General features: G+C 55.4%; 3 protein-coding genes and 1 pseudogene across 3 annotated transcripts; all 4 read left to right on the top strand.

Moving 5' to 3' along the window:
• The first annotated feature begins 348 nt into the window (after positions 1-348).
• Positions 349-5,419, top strand: LOC115908802 (protocadherin beta-15-like). Its single transcript, XM_030957656.1, has one exon. The coding sequence runs from the start codon at positions 875-877 to the stop codon at positions 3,875-3,877; it is 3,003 nt and encodes a 1,000-aa protein (XP_030813516.1). The 5' UTR covers positions 349-874; the 3' UTR covers positions 3,878-5,419.
• Positions 5,420-5,503: 84 nt separating this feature from the next.
• On the top strand, positions 5,504-8,413 carry LOC115908528 (annotated as a pseudogene).
• Positions 8,414-10,077: 1,664 nt separating this feature from the next.
• LOC115908529 (protocadherin beta-15-like) lies at positions 10,078-13,949 on the top strand. Its single transcript, XM_030957177.1, is given in 3 exon segments — positions 10,078-10,688; positions 10,690-10,821; positions 10,823-13,949. Coding segments are annotated over 3 exon segments (2,442 nt in total). The 5' UTR covers positions 10,078-10,319; the 3' UTR covers positions 12,764-13,949.
• A 616-nt stretch (positions 13,950-14,565) lies between these two features.
• Positions 14,566-17,243, top strand: LOC115908530 (protocadherin beta-15-like). The gene has a single exon (XM_030957179.1). It carries the CDS (start codon positions 14,802-14,804, stop codon positions 17,241-17,243), a length of 2,442 nt encoding a protein of 813 aa, XP_030813039.1. The 5' UTR covers positions 14,566-14,801.
• The last annotated feature ends 924 nt before the right edge of the window (positions 17,244-18,167 follow it).

The raw sequence follows: 18,167 nt of genomic DNA, 5'->3' as shown, positions 1-18,167 counted from the left end.
ATTGCAATGCAGGCAATTCCAGCACTGCATGAAAGTAGACCGGAGTTTTGATCCTTCCACGGAAGAGCATAGCACACCAACACACAGCAGAGCACCAAAACAGACTACAAAATCTTCCCTTGGCCTATAAGTGTTTGGTGTTCTGTCTCCTTGGAATTGCCTTGGAAGTACAGCAGTGTCATGTCAAGCTGTGTTTGGACAGGGTATAACTGTACAGAGTCATGAAAATGAATTCATTATCTTTGGGGGCACAAACATACCACAGGTTCATCAAAGAATTTTCTGAAGGTAAAATCAAGAACTTGAAAATTCTTGGAAAAAGGATTTTGAGTTTTGTTTCTTCATTCTTGTTACAGAATCCAGTGTTTTGTTTCTGGGACTCCAAAGTTGTCCAGATATGACTTTCTCCATATGTATTAAAGCATTTGCATTCTCCATTTTTCCCTTTCTCCTGCTCTCTGAACCTTGTTTGAGCATTACCTTGCCTGTTCCTCCAGAGGACTGCCACCCCATCTAGAATAACTGGCTGTTTGAATGATGTCTGTGATGCATGAAATACTTGCAAAGCTTGCCACACGCTGTGTTGTGCTGAAGTTGTACAGTTTAACGATGTAAATTGGTAGGAATCTGGGTTTAGAAACGGAAAAATGTGTTAGACTGAAATAAAGAGAGCACCCAAGCTCCTTCCGTGGAGACAGAATTCTTCCTGCAGATATTCTTTCCGAGAAAGCCCTGGCAAGAAATTTAAAAATTCTGCGTCTAAATGTGTCACTGTGTCCCCTGTCTGAATCAATGTCGGGTGGTTAGGGTTCCTGAGCCGGAGGTGCAGCCGGGAGTGTATTCATAGCCATGACCGCGCAGTCGCCATTGTCCTATGCCTGTGCGGTTTCTCCTGCTGAGGGATGAGGCTCCGTCCTCCTGGGCTGTGCCCCGTCTTTCGGCTGCCCCGGTTAAGGCCGCGTTCCGTTGCTGGCCCCGGCTGTCTCGCTGCCTTCGGGATCGCGGGCCGGGCCGAGCGGCAGCGCGGGCTGCGGGCGGCGGCGGCTGCAGTCCCAGCGCGAACCGCTGGGTGGTGCCCTCGGCCAAGGCGGCGCCGAGCGGCTGCGGCAGCGGAGGCGGCCGAGCCCGGAGCGGCACAGCCCGAGCAAGCTCAGACCAGACCAGCTCAGTTCATTTCAGTTCTGTCCAGCCCAGCTCAGTTCAGCTTAGACCAGCCCAGCTCCGCCGAGAGGAGGTGGCACCGGCTGCGGCAGCAAGCGCTGCCCCGTGTCACCCGCTGCCGGCACACCCCGGCTGCGTTCCGGACCGCCGGCCGGAATCTCAGACAGCGAGGGAAGGCGCCCGGCCCGCACTGCGCCGCTCTCCGCCCGGAATCGCCCGGGACACCCGCCGGGACACCGACACCGACACCGGCCGCCGCCGCCGCCGCCGCGCCATGGCGCTCGCAAGGCAAGTGCTTTGTGTTTGTGCTTTCCTGGGGCTGCCGCTCGCTCGCGCCGAGCCCATCCGCTACTCCGTGGCCGAGGAGGCGGAAAGCGGCTCCCTGGTGGGCGAGCTGGCGGAGGACGCGGGGCTGACGCCGGCGCAGCTCTCGGCTCGCCGCGCCCGCCTGGTCTCGGAGGACGGCCGGCAGCATTTGCGCTTCGAGCGCGCCTCCGGCCGCCTCGTCGTGGCGGGGAGGCTGGACCGGGAGGAGCTGTGCGCCCAGTCCGACACCTGCATGCTCCCCTTCGAGCTGCTGCTCTCCAACCCCCTGCAGTTCTTTCGGGTCGAGGTGACTGTGAAGGATATCAATGACCATTCTCCCGTCTTCCCAGAGGAACGAGTCACTTTTGACATCCTGGAGAGGAGTGACCCAGGTTCTAGTTTCCCACTGGAAGTAGCTTGGGACCTGGATATTGGCAGCAACACAGTTCAGAAATACAGTATTTCTCCCGAGAATGAGCATTTCAGTATCTCCTATGGGACTCGTAGTACAGGGAAGAAGTATCTTGAGCTGGTCCTGGAAAAGCCAGTAGACAGAGAAGAGCAGGAAGAGATGGCTTTCAGTGTTATTGCTGTGGATGGTGGCATTCCTCCCAGAAGTGGGACCACCCAAGTGAAAATCGTCATTCTAGATGTGAATGACAATGCTCCCATCTTCACACAGGAGTTGTACACTGCAAAGGTTTTGGAGAACATGCCAGAAGGCTCTGTGGTACTGACTGTGCTGGCAACTGATCCAGATGCAGGAGTTAATGGGGACATCACCTATCAACTCAGCCAGGCAGTGAGACAGGGTGACTCAGCATTTGTGATTGATCACATAACTGGTGAAATTAAACTCACAAAACCCTTGGACTTTGAGGCAGCACAAATGCATGAGCTCAGTGTGAGGGCCAGAGATGGGGGGGGGCTGTCAGCAATCTGCAAGGTGTTGGTGGAGGTGGTGGATGTGAATGACAATGCCCCAGAGCTGGTGGTCAGTTCCTTCAGCAGTCCCCTCCCTGAGAACACAGTGCCCGGCACGGTGGTTGCCCTGTTTACGGTCAGGGACCGGGATTCTGGTGCCAACGGGAAGATCTCCTGTGCCCTGCAGGATCAGCTCTTCTTCTCCCTGCGGCCAGCCTATAAGAATTACTATGAGCTGGTGACAGTGAGCGCGCTGGACCGCGAGGAGACGCCTCAGTACATCCTCAGTGTGACGGCAGCAGATGCGGGCTCGCCTCCTCTCACCACCACGCAGACCTTCACCGTGGACATCTCCGACGTCAATGACAATGCCCCCGTCTTCAACCAGACCTCCTACACCATGTACGTGCGTGAGAACAACGTCCCCACGGTGTTTGTTGGAGCCGTGAGCGCTGCAGATGCTGACGTGGGGCTGAATGCCAAGGTGACCTATTCCCTGGCAGCAGAGCAAGGGCCAGAGCGGCCCTGGTGCTCCTGCATCTCGGTCAACTCTGAGAATGGACACGTGTTTGTGCTGCGGCCCCTGGACTACGAGCACTTGAGGCAGACCGAGGTGACGGTCAGTGCCTCTGACGCGGGCTCTCCTCCGCTCAGAGCCAACGTCACCGTCCGCCTTGTGGTGCTGGACGAGAACGACAACGCACCGCTCGTGCTCTACCCGGCCCAGGAGAGCAGCCCGGCCTCCAGTGAGCTGGTGCCCGTGTCGGCTGAGGCGGGCTACCTCATCAGCAAAGTGGTGGCCGTCGATGCCGACTCGGGACAGAACTCCTGGCTCTCCTACCACCTGCTCAGGGCCACCGACCCAGGCCTGTTTTCCGTGGGCCTCCAGAGCGGTGAGGTGCGTCTCAGGAGGCCCGTGACAGAGAGAGACAGCGTCAAGCAGAAGCTCCTTGTGCTGGTCAGAGACAACGGCAAGCCCCCGCTGTCAGCCACGGCAGCTCTCAGCGCTCTCCTGCTCAAGGACTTCTCCGACGTGCGCCTCCCGCACAGCAGCCCGGCCTCCGAGGATCAGGCCGCCTCCCTGACCACCTATTTAATCATTGCCTTGGTCTTTGTCTCCCTCCTCTTCCTCATCTCCACCGCAGTGCTGGTGGCTCGCAAGGTGTGCAGGAGGAAGGAGCTGAAGGCTGGCCATGTGCTCTATGCTGCCGACACCTTGCAGAGCGGCCTGGCTGATGCAGCCGCTGCAGGGACCCTGCCCCGCGCCTATTGCTACGAGATCAGCCTCACCACGGGCTCGGGCAACAGCGAGTTCAGATTCCTCAAGCCCATCCTGCCCAGCCTGCCCCCACAGCACTGCGCCGTGGGCCAGGGCCCCGAGGAGGAACAGGATTTCTCTGGTGTCCCTGTCAGCACAGAGGACATGGCCCCAGACAATGCTGGCACTCTCTCTGCAGGACAGTTCAATGCTCTTCCCTTCAACTAGCTGGGGTCTGCACAGACTGAGGCTTCATGGCTCTTGGGAGGAGGGGATCCAGGCTGCAGCATGTGGCTGTGATTTCTCCAGAGATAATATGTTCCAAATCGGCATAGCCAATTTCCTGCAAGTTCCAAGTCAATGTAAAATTTGTCTTGCTCTCCAAATACACAAATAAGGAAAAAATGATGCTGTGATTCTCTCCCTCAGATAATAGTATATTTCTCCTCTCTCAGAGCCCTTTCTCTTAGGCTTTAATAATGCACTCCCAGCTTTGCTCTTCTCTCTCTTGCTGTCAGAGCAGACCTTGGGCTTCTTATTCTTTTTATAGCTCAGTGGCAAAGTTACACAGACAAATCTCACACTGGCTCAAATAACACAAAGCCATTTTTCCCAGAAAAGCAATGCAGTTCTCATCATTGTATCATGATCTTCTCTTAGCCAATGGATTTTTCATTCTGGGATTCTGGATGTCTTTGTCTGCAATGTGAGGGCTCTGTGGGTTGTGCTGTTTCTCAGTATACCCGTCTGTATGGCCATTTTGCATTTGCAGATGCTTCACTGCTTCTGCCCAGTCAAACAGTGAATTTGTCCTATCCAGCCATTGCAATGCTGACTATTCCAGCTCTGCAGATCAAAAGGCTATTTTTATCCTCTGAATCCAGAGGTACCAACTTCTCAAAGGCAGGGTGCAGGAAAATGCACAACAAAATCTTCCTTTGGTCCATGTATGGGTTTGGTGTTCTGTCCCACTCAGATTGTCTTGAAAATACAGCAGCAGGAGATATCTTAGGGTAGGCTGTAACTGTAGAGAGTCATGAACACTAATTGATTATCTTTGTGTGCATAGAAGTGTCACATGTCCGTCAAAGAGAATTTTCTGAAGTTAGAACCAAGAAGGACTTGACAACAGGACTTTGAATTTTGTTTCTCGTTCTTGTTTCTGAATTCAGTTCTTTCTTTTTGGGAGAAGAAGGATGTTCCTACAGGATTATCTCTTTTTCTGCTAGAGGGTTTGCATTCCCATTTTTGCCCTTTCATGTTCTCCTCTCTGAAATGTACTGAGCATTATTCTGCTCTAGAGAAGGACGGCCACCCCATCTAGAATACCTGGTTGTTTGAATAATGTCTGTCATGCATGGAATAGTCAGAAAGACACCCTCATGCTGTATTCTGCTGATGTTATAGAGATTAACGTTGTAAAGTGATACACCTCTGAGTTTAACGATTTTAAAAATTTTGTTAGACTGAAATAAAGGGAAGATCCTAACTCCATTCGTGGAGACAGAAGTCTTTGTGGAGTCATTCTTTCTGGGAAAGCTCCGTCAAAGGCTTCCCCAAATTCTGCGAGTCTTTTCTCACTATGTCCCTTGACTGAAGCAATGTTGGGTGGGTAGAATTCCTGACTGAATATGCAGGCGGAGAGTGTTCATTTGCATGCCAGTGCTGTCACCGTCGCCCTATCACAGTGCGATTTTTCCGTTCGTGGAATGCAGCGTGGCCGTTGTGGGCTGTGCCTCGTCTTTCGGCTGCCCCGGTTAAGGCCGCGTTCCGTTGCTGGCCCCGGCTGTCTCGCTGCCTTCGGGACCGCGGGCCGGGCCGAGCGGCAGCGCGGGCTGCGGGCGGCGGCGGCTGCAGTCCCAGCGCGAACCGCTGGGTGGTGCCCTCGGCCAAGGCGGCGCCGAGCGGCTGCGGCAGCGGAGGCGGCCGAGCCCGGAGCGGCACAGCCCGAGCAAGCTCAGACCAGACCAGCTCAGTACTGCCCAGCCCTGCTCAGTTCAGCTCAGACCAGCCCAGCTCAGCCGAGAGGAGGTGGCAGCGGCTGCGGCAGCAAGCGCTGCCCCGTGTCACCCGCTGCCGGCACACGCCGGCTGCGTTCCGGACCGCCGGCCGGAATCTCAGACAGCGAGGGAAGGCGCCCGGCCCGCACTGCGCCGCTCTCCGCCCGGAATCGCCCGGGACACCCGCCGGGACACCGACACCGACACCGGCCGCCGCCGCCGCCGCCGCGCCATGGCGCTCGCAAGGCAAGTGCTTTGTGTTTGTGCTTTCCTGGGGCTGCCGCTCCTCGCGCCGAGCCCATCCGCTACTCCGTGGCCGAGGAGGCGGAAAGCGGCTCCCTGGTGGGCGAGCTGGCGGAGGACGCGGGGCTGACGCCGGCGCAGCTCTCGGCTCGCCGCGCCCGCCTGGTCTCGGAGGACGGCCGGCAGCATTTGCGCTTCGAGCGCGCCTCCGGCCGCCTCGTCGTGGCGGGGAGGCTGGACCGGGAGGAGCTGTGCGCCCAGTCCGACACCTGCATGCTCCCCTTCGAGCTGCTGCTCTCCAACCCCCTGCAGTTCTTTCGGGTCGAGGTGACTCTAGACGATATCAATGACCATTCGCCTGTTTTCCGAGAAGATCGGGTCAGTTTTACAATCCCTGAAACGAGCTTGCCGGGTTCACGTTTCCCCCTTGAGGGTGCTCGGGACCTCGATATTGGCAACAATAACATCCAGGCGTACAGCATCTCTCCCGAGAACGAGTACTTTACTGTCTCCCATGGAAGTCGGAGTGAGGATGACAAATATCTTGAATTGGTCTTGGAAAAGCCACTAGATAGAGAGGAACAGGCAGAAATGAGGTTGCGAGTTATTGCTGTAGATGGTGGCTCTCCCCCCAGAACTGGGACCACAGAAGTGAAAATTATCATTCTAGATGTAAATGACAATGCCCCCATCTTCACCCAGGAGGTGTATGTTGCAAAGGTTTTGGAGAACATGCCAAAAGGCTCTGTGGTTCTGACTATGCTGGCAACTGATCCAGATGCAGGAGTTAATGGGGGCATAACCTATGAAGTTAGCCAGGCAGTGGGAGAGAGCGACTCAGCATTTGTGATTGATCCCATAACTGGTGAAATTAAACTCACAAAACCCCTGGACTTTGAGGCTGCAGAGCATCATGAACTCCGTGTGAGGGCCACAGATGGAGGGGGCCTTTCAGCAATCTGCAAAGTGTTGGTGGAGGTGGTGGATGTGAATGACAATGCCCCTGAGCTGGTGGTCAGTTCCTTCAGCAGTCCCCTCCCTGAGAACACAGTGCCCGGCACGGTGGTTGCCCTGTTTACGGTCAGGGACCGGGATTCTGGTGCCAACGGGAAGATCTCCTGTGCCCTGCAGGATCAGCTCTTCTTCTCCCTGCGGCCAGCCTATAAGAATTACTATGAGCTGGTGACAGTGAGCGCGCTGGACCGCGAGGAGACGCCTCAGTACATCCTCAGTGTGACGGCAGCAGATGCGGGCTCGCCTCCTCTCACCACCACGCAGACCTTCACCGTGGACATCTCCGACGTCAATGACAATGCCCCCGTCTTCAACCAGACCTCCTACACCATGTACGTGCATGAGAACAACGTCCCCACGGTGTTTGTTGGAGCCGTGAGCGCTGCAGATGCTGACGTGGGGCTGAATGCCAAGGTGACCTATTCCCTGGCAGCAGAGCAAGGGCCAGAGCGGCCCTGGTGCTCCTGCATCTCGGTCAACTCTGAGAATGGACACGTGTTTGTGCTGCGGCCCCTGGACTACGAGCACTTGAGGCAGACCGAGGTGACGGTCAGTGCCTCTGACGCGGGCTCTCCTCCGCTCAGAGCCAACGTCACCGTCCGCCTTGTGGTGCTGGACGAGAACGACAACGCACCGCTCGTGCTCTACCCGGCCCAGGAGAGCAGCCCGGCCTCCAGTGAGCTGGTGCCCGTGTCGGCTGAGGCGGGCTACCTCATCAGCAAAGTGGTGGCCGTCGATGCCGACTCGGGACAGAACTCCTGGCTCTCCTACCACCTGCTCAGGGCCACCGACCCAGGCCTGTTTTCCGTGGGCCTCCAGAGCGGCGAGGTGCGTCTCAGGAGGCCCGTGACAGAGAGAGACAGCGTCAAGCAGAAGCTCCTTGTGCTGGTCAGAGACAACGGCAAGCCCCCGCTGTCAGCCACGGCAGCTCTCAGCGCTCTCCTGCTCAAGGACTTCTCCGGACGCGGCGCCCCCCGCACAGCAGCCCGGCCTCCGAGGATCAGGCCGCCTCCCTGACCACCTATTTAATCATTGCCTTGGTCTTTGTCTCCCTCCTCTTCCTCATCTCCACCGCAGTGCTGGTGGCTCGCAAGGTGTGCAGGAGGAAGGAGCTGAAGGCTGGCCATGTGCTCTATGCTGCCGACACCTTGCAGAGCGGCCTGGCCGATGCAGCCGCTGCAGGGACCCTGCCCCGCGCCTATTGCTACGAGATCAGCCTCACCACGGGCTCGGGCAACAGCGAGTTCAGATTCCTCAAGCCCATCCTGCCCAGCCTGCCCCCACAGCACTGCGCCGTGGGCCAGGGCCCCGAGGAGGAACAGGATTTCTCTGGTGTCCCTGTCAGCACCGAGGACATGGCCCCAGACAATGCTGGTGCTCTCTCTGCAGGACAGTTCAATGCTCTTTCCTTCAGCTAGCTGGGGTCTGCAGAGACTGAGGCTTCATGGCTCTTTTTGTTTAAAAGGATCCACGCTGCATCCTGTGGCAACTATTTATTTAGGGAAAATCTGTGTTTCCAAGTGGCATAACCAATTTCCCTCATATTCTAAGTCAGTATAATAGTTTTCAGCTTCTCCAAATACAGAAAGAAGAAAATAAAAGAAAGGTTCTCACTTCATCAGTAATATACTTTTGTTCTGGTGTGGTCATTTCTTATAAGGTTTATGAATGGACTTACCACTCCTTCTATGCTCCTGTCTCGCTTAGTATCAGACTAGGCCATGGAACTCCTATTAATTGCTATAACACCATGGCCGAGTTGAGTAGATAAATCTCACACTTGCTGAAATGACACAAAGCCCTTTTTCCAGCCTAGAAAAGTGAGGTAGTACAAAGTAGTTTCTCACCATGTTCTGTTAGCATGGGACTTTTTCTTTCGGAGGTTCTGGATGTCTCTGAGGTGTGCAGGCTCTGTGTGTTATGCTTTTTCTCAATATGTCTGTCTTTTCGACCATTGTGAAACTACAGATGTTTCACTATTTCTTTCCTGAGAAACAGTGACTTTGCCCCATCCAGCCATTGCAATGTTGGCAATTCCATCTCTGTAGAGTAAAAGGCTATTTTGAACCTATGAGTATAGTGGTCTCATCTTCTCCAAGGCAGAGAAGAGCAAGAAACTGCACAACAAAATCTCCCTTTGGCCCATGTGTGGGTTTGGTGTTCTGTCCCACTCAGAGTGTCTTGGAAGTACAGCACTAGAAGAGGTGTTAGGGTAGGCTGTAACTGTAGACAGTCTTTGTGTGCATGAAAAGTCACATGTCCATTATAGATAATTTCCTTAAGATAAAATCAGGAACTTGAAAACAGGACTTGAAGTTTTGTTTCCTCATTCATCTTTCTGAATTCAGTGGCTTCGTGTTGGGAGTAGAAAACTGTCCCTGCAGGCTATTCTGCATGTGTGTTAGAACGTTTGCATTCCCATTTTTGCCATTTCTCCATCTCCCCTCTGAGATGTACAGAGCATTACTTTGCCGTTTCCTCTAGAGAAGGACTGCCACTTCATCTAGAATGACTGGCTGTTTGAATGATGTCTGTGACGCATGAAATACTCAGAAAGCCTCTCTCACATTGTGATGTGCTGAAATTATACAGTTTAACATTATAAATTGGTATAATTTTGGGAATAAAAAGTTAAAAAATGTGTGATACTAAAATAAAGAGAATACTCAGACTGCTTAAGTGGAAACAGATTTTTTTCTAGGGGCGTTGTTTCTGGTAAGGCCCTTACAAGACTTTTCAAAATTGTGGAACTTCTCACTATGTCCCCTTGTCTTTAGAAATGCTGTGCGGGTACAGTGCCTGAGCATGAAGGTGCACGCGGGAGAGTGTTCATTGGAATGCCCGTGCTGTCACCATCAACCTATCTCTGCTCGGTTTCTCCTGCTGAGGGATGAGACTCCTCTGTCCTCCCTGGTGAGTCTCGTCTTTCGGCTGCCCTGGTTAAGGCCGCGTTCCGTTGCTGGCCCCGGCTGTCTCGCTGCCTTCGGGATCGCGGGCCGGGCCGAGCGGCAGCGCGGGCTGCGGGCGGCGGCGGCTGCAGTCCCAGCGCGAACCGCTGGGTGGTGCCCTCGGCCAAGGCGGCGCCGAGCGGCTGCGGCAGCGGAGGCGGCCGAGCCCGGAGCGGCACAGCCCGAGCAAGCTCAGACCAGCCAGCTCAGCTCAGTACTGCCCAGCCCTGCTCAGTTCAGCTCAGACCAGCCCAGCTCAGCCGGGAGGAGGTGGCAGCGGCTGCGGCAGCAAGCGCTGCCCCGTGTCACCCGCTGCCGGCACACCCCGGCTGCGTTCCGGACCGCCGGCCGGAATCTCAGACAGCGAGGGAAGGCGCCCGCCCCGCACTGCGCCGCTCTCCGCCCGGAATCGCCCGGGACACCCGCCGGGACACCGACACCGGCCGCCGCCGCCGCCGCCGCGCCATGGCGCTCGCAAGGCAAGTGCTTTGTGTTTGTGCTTTCCTGGGGCTGCCGCTCGCTCGCGCCGAGCCCATCCGCTACTCCGTAGCCGAGGAGGCGGAAAGCGGCTCCCTGGTGGGCGAGCTGGCGGAGGACGCGGGGCTGACGCCGGCGCAGCTCTCGGCTCGCCGCGCCCGCCTGGTCTCGGAGGACGGCCGGCAGCATTTGCGCTTCGAGCGCGCCTCCGGCCGCCTCGTCGTGGCGGGGAGGCTGGACCGGGAGGAGCTGTGCGCCCAGTCCGACACCTGCATGCTCCCCTTCGAGCTGCTGCTCTCCAACCCCCTGCAGTTCTTTCGGGTCGAGGTGACTGTGAAGGATATCAATGACCATTCTGCCCGTCTTCCCAGAGGAACGAGTCACTTTTGACATCCTGGAAACGAGCGACGCGGGCACTCATTTTCCCCTGGAAGTGGCTCGGGACCTCGATATTGGCAGCAACACGGTCCAGGCATACAGCATTGCTCCCCAAAACCGACTATTTCAGTGTCTCCTATGGAAGTCGGACTAATGGTGACAAATATCTTGAACTTGTTTTGGAAAAGCCACTAGACAGGGAGGAGCACACAGAGATGGGTTTCCATATTATTGCTGTGGACGGTGGCTCTCCTCCTAGAAGTGGGACCATCGGGATCTCTATTATCATTCTAGATGTAAATGACAATGCTCCCAAATTCACGCAAGAGCGTTACATTGGGAAGGTTCTGGAGAACACACCAGAGGGCTCTGTGGTTCTGACTGTGCTGGCAACTGATCCGGATGCAGGAGTTAATGGGGACATCACCTATCAACTCAGCCAGGCAGTAGGCGAGAGCGACTTAGCATTTGTGATTGATCCCATAACTGGTGAAATTAAACTCACAAAACCTCTAGACTTTGAGACAGCACACACTCACGAGCTCACAGTAAGGGCCAGAGATGGTGGGGGGCTTTCAGCAATCTGCAAGGTGTTGGTGGAGGTGGTGGATGTGAATGACAATGCCCCAGAGCTGGTGGTCAGTTCCTTCAGCAGTCCCCTCCCCGAGAACACAGTGCCCGGCACGGTGGTTGCCCTGTTTACGGTCAGGGACCGGGATTCTGGTGCCAACGGGAAGATCTCCTGTGCCCTGCAGGATCAGCTCTTCTTCTCCCTGCGGCCAGCCTATAAGAATTACTATGAGCTGGTGACAGTGAGCGCGCTGGACCGCGAGGAGACGCCTCAGTACATCCTCAGTGTGACGGCAGCAGATGCGGGCTCGCCTCCTCTCACCACCACGCAGACCTTCACCGTGGACATCTCCGACGTCAATGACAATGCCCCCGTCTTCAACCAGACCTCCTACACCATGTACGTGCGTGAGAACAACGTCCCCACGGTGTTTGTTGGAGCCGTGAGCGCTGCAGATGCTGACGTGGGGCTGAATGCCAAGGTGACCTATTCCCTGGCAGCAGAGCAAGGGCCAGAGCGGCCCTGGTGCTCCTGCATCTCGGTCAACTCTGAGAATGGACACGTGTTTGTGCTGCGGCCCCTGGACTACGAGCACTTGAGGCAGACCGAGGTGACGGTCAGTGCCTCTGACGCGGGCTCTCCTCCGCTCAGAGCCAACGTCACCGTCCGCCTTGTGGTGCTGGACGAGAACGACAACGCACCGCTCGTGCTCTACCCGGCCCAGGAGAGCAGCCCGGCCTCCAGTGAGCTGGTGCCCGTGTCGGCTGAGGCGGGCTACCTCATCAGCAAAGTGGTGGCCGTCGATGCCGACTCGGGACAGAACTCCTGGCTCTCCTACCACCTGCTCAGGGCCACCGACCCAGGCCTGTTTTCCGTGGGCCTCCAGAGCGGCGAGGTGCGTCTCAGGAGGCCCGTGACAGAGAGAGACAGCGTCAAGCAGAAGCTCCTTGTGCTGGTCAGAGACAACGGCAAGCCCCCGCTGTCAGCCACGGCAGCTCTCAGCGCTCTTCTGCTCAAGGACTTCTCCGACGTGCGCCTCCCGCACAGCAGCCCGGCCTCCGAGGATCAGGCCGCCTCCCTGACCACCTATTTAATCATTGCCTTGGTCTTTGTCTCCCTCCTCTTCCTCATCTCCACCGCAGTGCTGGTGGCTCGCAAGGTGTGCAGGAGGAAGGAGCTGAAGGCTGGCCATGTGCTCTATGCTGCCGACACCTTGCAGAGCGGCCCGGCCGATGCAGCCGCTGCAGGGACCCTGCCCCGCGCCTATTGCTACGAGATCAGCCTCACCACGGGCTCGGGCAACAGCGAGTTCAGATTCCTCAAGCCCATCCTGCCCAGCCTGCCCCCACAGCACTGCGCCGTGGGCCAGGGCCCTGAGGAGGAACAGGATTTCCCCGGTGTCCCTGTCAGCACCGAGGACATGGCCCCAGACAATGCTGGCGCTCTCTCTGCAGGACAGTTCAATGCTCTTTCCTTCAACTAGCTGGGGTCTGCACAGACTGAGGCTTCATGGCTCTTGGGAGGAGGGGATCCAGGCTGCACTATAGGGTAATGGTTCCTCAAGATTATATCTCTATTTGCAATTGGTTTAACCAATATCTTGAAAATTCTTTTCAGAAATAATGTCTTCACTCCAAAAAAACTATTAAGGCAGTAAAAGAAGTCAAGGTTCTCTCAGTTATTTACTAACTTGTTTCAGCTCTGTTACTGCCATTTCTAACAAGCTTGAAGTGTTTGCTTACCACTCACAACTATGCTCTTGCTTTTCTTGCTGTCTGACAAGACAGAGGAACTTTTTGTTCTGAGATTTAGGGTGATGTCATTGTTGGCCAAACAAATCATATCCTCACTGAAATGCAAAAGGCACATTTTTGTGCTTCTGCAAAGCAAGGAAGTTGGGATTATTGAGTCACAATGTCATGGAAGAACTAGGCCCTTTCTTCGCTGGGTTCTGGATGTCTCTGTATGAGATGCATTCTCTCTGTGCGTTGCTTTCTTATTGCTATGTTTGTCCATGCAGACATTGAAGATCTGCAAATGCTTCAGTAGTGCTGCTGTATGAAGCAGGGAGTTGCTTCCACACTGCCATTGCAACACAGGCAGTGCCAGCTCAGCAGGGAAGGATGTGATCTGGACCATTTGAAAACAGCAGTCTTGTCTTCTTTATCTGGCCCAGACTAAAGCAACAAAATGCACAACAAAACCTTCCTTTGGCTTACAAGAAGGGCTTGGTTGTTCTGTCGCCTCAGGATTGCCTTGGAAATACAAGAGCACAAACAGTGTTAGGGGAGATTATACAACTGAACAGAGCTGTAACGTAACAGAAACGTGTTCACTGTCATTGAATGCATTGAAGGAAAAATCTCCAGATATTAAAAGACAATTATTGGAAGGTTAATTATTAGAGTCAAGACGAACTTAAAAAAAGATGTTGCGTTTCCTCTATTCATTGTTGTTCTTGAATCCCAAGGCTTCTTGATGGGACAGGAAAGTTGTCCCCACATGATTTTCTGTCTTTATGTTAGAGAATTTGCATTGACATGTTTGCCCCTTCTCCTTCTAGCCACTGAAATGTACTGAACACTAAACGGAGCCTGTTCCTGCAGAAAAGGACTGCCACCCCATCCTGAATAACTGGTTGTTTGAATAATGTCTGTGATGCACTAAATAATCATAAGGCCTCCCTCATGCTGTGATGTGCTGAAGTGATACAGTTTAGTGTTGTAAATTGATATAACTCTGGGATTAGAAACAGAAAAAATGTGTTAGACAAATAAAGAGAATACCCTGACTGCATTAGTGGAGACAGAATGCTTTGTAGAGTCATTCTTTCTGGGCAGTCCTGTCAAGGCTTTCCAAAATTCTGGGAGTTACTTACTCAGTGTGTCCTTTGTCCGAAATAATGTTGGGTGGGTACAGCGCCTGAGTGGGGAGATGAAGCCGGGAAAGTGTGCATTTGCATGCCAGTGCTGTCACCATCGCCCTATCCCTGTGCGGTTTCTCCTGTCGTGGAATGCGGCATGGTCGTTGTGAGCTGAGCCTCGTCTATCGGCTGCCCTGGTTAATGCCGCGTTCCGCTGCTGGCCCCGGCTGTCTCGCTGCCTTCGGGATCGCGGGCCGGGCCGAGCGGCAGCGCGGGCTGCGGGCTGCGGGCGGCTGCAGTCCCAGCGCGAACCGCTGGGTGGTGCCCTCGGCCAAGGCGGCGCCGAGCGGCTGCGGCAGCGGAGGCGGCCGAGCCCGGACCGGCACAGCCCGAGCAAGCTCAGACCAGACCAGCCCAGACCAGCTCAATTCAGCTCAGACCAGCCCAGCTCAGCCGGGAGGAGGTGGCAGCGGCTGCGGCAGCAAGCGCTGCCCCGTGTCACCCGCTGCCGGCACACCCCGGCTGCGTTCCGGACCGCCGGCCGGAATCTCAGACAGCGAGGGAAGGCGCCCGCCCCGCACTGCGCCGCTCTCCGCCCGGAATCGCCCGGGACACCCGCCGGGACACCGACACCGACACCGGCCGCCGCCGCCGCGCCATGGCGCTCGCAAGGCAAGTGCTTTGTGTTTGTGCTTTCCTGGGGCTGCCGCTCGCTCGCGCCGAGCCCATCCGCTACTCCGTAGCCGAGGAGGCGGAAAGCGGCTCCCTGGTGGGCGAGCTGGCGGAGGACGCGGGGCTGACGCCGGCGCAGCTCTCGGCTCGCCGCGCCCGCCTGGTCTCGGAGGACGGCCGGCAGCATTTGCGCTTCGAGCGCGCCTCCGGCCGCCTCGTCGTGGCGGGGAGGCTGGACCGGGAGGAGCTGTGCGCCCAGTCCGACACCTGCATGCTCCCCTTCGAGCTGCTGCTCTCCAGCCCCCTGCAGTTCTTGCAGGTCGAGGTGACTGTGAAGGATATCAATGATCACTCGCCTGTCTTCCCTGAGGAACGAGTCACTTTTGACATCCTGGAAACCAGCGAGCCAGGCTCTCGTTTCCCACTGGAGGTTGCTCGGGACCTCGATATTGGCAGCAACACAATCCAGGAGTACAGCATGGCTCCAAAGAATGACTTTTTTAAGCTCTCCTATGGAGGTCGGATTACAGGCAAGAAATATCTGGAACTGGTCTTGGAAAAGCCACTAGACAGAGAGGAGCAGGCAGAGATGGAGTTCAGTCTCATTGCAGTAGATGGGGGCTCTCCTCCCAGAACTGGGACCACTCAAGTGAAAATTCTCATTCTAGATGTAAATGACAATGCTCCGATATTCACTCAGGAGGAGTACATTGGACAGGTTCTAGAGAACATGCCAGAAGGCTCTGTGGTACTGACTGTGCTGGCAACTGATCCAGATGCAGGAGTTAATGGGGACATCACCTATCAATTCAGCCAGGCAGTGGGACAGGGTGACTCAGCATTTGTGATTGATCCCATAACTGGTGAAATTAAACTCACAAAACCCCTGGACTTTGAGACAGCACACACTCACGAGCTCAGTGTGAGGGCCAGAGATGGTGGGGGCCTTTCAGCAATTTGCAAAGTGTTGGTGGAGGTGGTGGATGTGAATGACAATGCCCCAGAGCTGGTGGTCAGTTCCTTCAACAGTCCCCTCCCCGAGAACACAGTGCCCGGCACGGTGGTTGCCCTGTTTACAGTCAGGGACCGGGATTCTGGTGCCAACGGGAAGATCTCCTGTGCCCTGCAGGATCAGCTCTTCTTCTCCCTGCGGCCAGCCTATAAGAATTACTATGAGCTGGTGACAGTGAGTGCGCTGGACCGCGAGGAGACGCCTCAGTACATCCTCAGTGTGACGGCAGCAGATGCGGGCTCGCCTCCTCTCACCACCACGCAGACCTTCACCGTGGACATCTCTGACGTCAATGACAATGCCCCCGTCTTCAACCAGACCTCCTACACCATGTACGTGCGTGAGAACAACGTCCCCACGGTGTTTGTTGGAGCCGTGAGCGCTGCAGATGCTGACGTGGGGCTGAATGCCAAGGTGACCTATTCCCTGGCAGCAGAGCAAGGGCCAGAGCGGCCCTGGTGCTCCTGCATCTCGGTCAACTCTGAGAATGGACACGTGTTTGTGCTGCGGCCCCTGGACTACGAGCACTTGAGGCAGACCGAGGTGACGGTCAGTGCCTCTGACGCGGGCTCTCCTCCGCTCAGAGCCAACGTCACCGTCCGCCTTGTGGTGCTGGACGAGAACGACAACGCACCGCTCGTGCTCTACCCGGCCCAGGAGAGCAGCCCGGCCTCCAGTGAGCTGGTGCCCGTGTCGGCTGAGGCGGGCTACCTCATCAGCAAAGTGGTGGCCGTCGATGCCGACTCGGGACAGAACTCCTGGCTCTCCTACCACCTGCTCAGGGCCACCGACCCAGGCCTGTTTTCCGTGGGCCTCCAGAGCGGCGAGGTGCGTCTCAGGAGGCCCGTGACAGAGAGAGACAGCGTCAAGCAGAAGCTCCTTGTGCTGGTCAGAGACAACGGCAAGCCCCCGCTGTCAGCCACGGCAGCTCTCAGCGCTCTCCTGCTCAAGGACTTCTCCGACGTGCGCCTCCCGCACAGCAGCCCGGCCTCCGAGGATCAGGCCGCCTCCCTGACCACCTATTTAATCATTGCCTTGGTCTTTGTCTCCCTCCTCTTCCTCATCTCCACCGCAGTGCTGGTGGCTCGCAAGGTGTGCAGGAGGAAGGAGCTGAAGGCTGGCCATGTGCTCTATGCTGCCGACACCTTGCAGAGCGGCCCGGCCGATGCAGCCGCTGCAGGGACCCTGCCCCGCGCCTATTGCTACGAGATCAGCCTCACCACGGGCTCGGGCAACAGCGAGTTCAGATTCCTCAAGCCCATCCTGCCCAACCTGCCCCCACAGCACTGCGCCGTGGGCCAGGGCTCCGAGGAGGAACAGGATTTCTCTGGTGTCCCTGTCAGCACAGATGACATGTCCCCAGACAATGCTGGCACTCTCTCTGCAGGACAGTTCAATGCTCTTTCCTTCAACTAGCTGGGGTCTGCACAGACTGAGGCTTCATGGCTCTTGGGAGCAGGGGACCCATGCCACAGGGTGTGGCCACGGTTCCTCATTTGTATTTTTAATTGGTTTAACCAACTTCCTGTGAATTCTCTTGAAAATATATGTCTGCCACTTCACAAAGTAACAAAGGAAATATAAGAAGACGAGGTGCTCTCACTCTTTTTTTAATGTGTTTCACCTTTGCTACTCTCTTATCCTACAGGCTTTATGTATGTGGTTAAACTCAATCTATGATCTGCTTTCTCTTGTTGGCTGAGAAGACAGAGCATCTTTTTATTCTGATCTTCAAGACAATATCACTGTTGCCAAATGAATCATATCCTCACTGAAATAGAAAAAGAGTTTTTCCCACCTCTGGAAAGCAAGGACGTGTGAGTACTAATATCATGTGAGCACTAGGCCCTTTCTTCACTGCATTTTGGATGTCTCTGTCTGAGATGCAAGCTCTGTGTGCTTTGCTTTCTTGTCACTATGTTTGGCCTTGCAGATATTGAATATCTGCAGATGCTTCAGTGGTGTTTCCTGGATGAAGCAGGGAGTTACTCCCAAACAGTCATTGCGGCACAGGCAATGCCAGCCAAGCAGGGAAGAGAGTGATTTGGACCTTGTGAAAACAGCAGTCTCATCTCCCTTATCTAGCTTAGAGTAGAGCAGCACAAGGCACAAAAAAGTCTTCCTTTGGCTTTCGAGAGGGGCTTGGGTGTTCTGTCACCTCAGGATTGCCTCGGAAATACAACAGAACAAACAGTGTTAGAGTAGACTGTAACTGAACAGAGCTGTAACATGTAAGAGAAACATGTTCATTGTCATTGAATGCATTAAAGGAAAATTCCACAAATATTAAAAGACAATTATTGGAAGGTAGAGTCAAGAAGAACTTGAAAAAAGATGTTG

Source organism: Camarhynchus parvulus, chromosome 13 (assembly GCF_901933205.1).
Source record: "Camarhynchus parvulus chromosome 13, STF_HiC, whole genome shotgun sequence".
NCBI classification, from domain to species: Eukaryota; Metazoa; Chordata; class Aves; order Passeriformes; family Thraupidae; genus Camarhynchus; species Camarhynchus parvulus.
Note: the sequence above shows the minus strand (reverse complement) of the source record. Positions and strands in the feature narration are given on the sequence as shown.

Excerpts from the sequence above, each read along its gene's own strand:
- LOC115908802 (XM_030957656.1), top strand. The coding sequence starts at position 875 with ATGCCTGTGCGGTTTCTCCTGCTGAGGGATGAGGCTCCGTCCTCCTGG.
- LOC115908530 (XM_030957179.1), top strand. The coding sequence starts at position 14,802 with ATGGCGCTCGCAAGGCAAGTGCTTTGTGTTTGTGCTTTCCTGGGGCTG.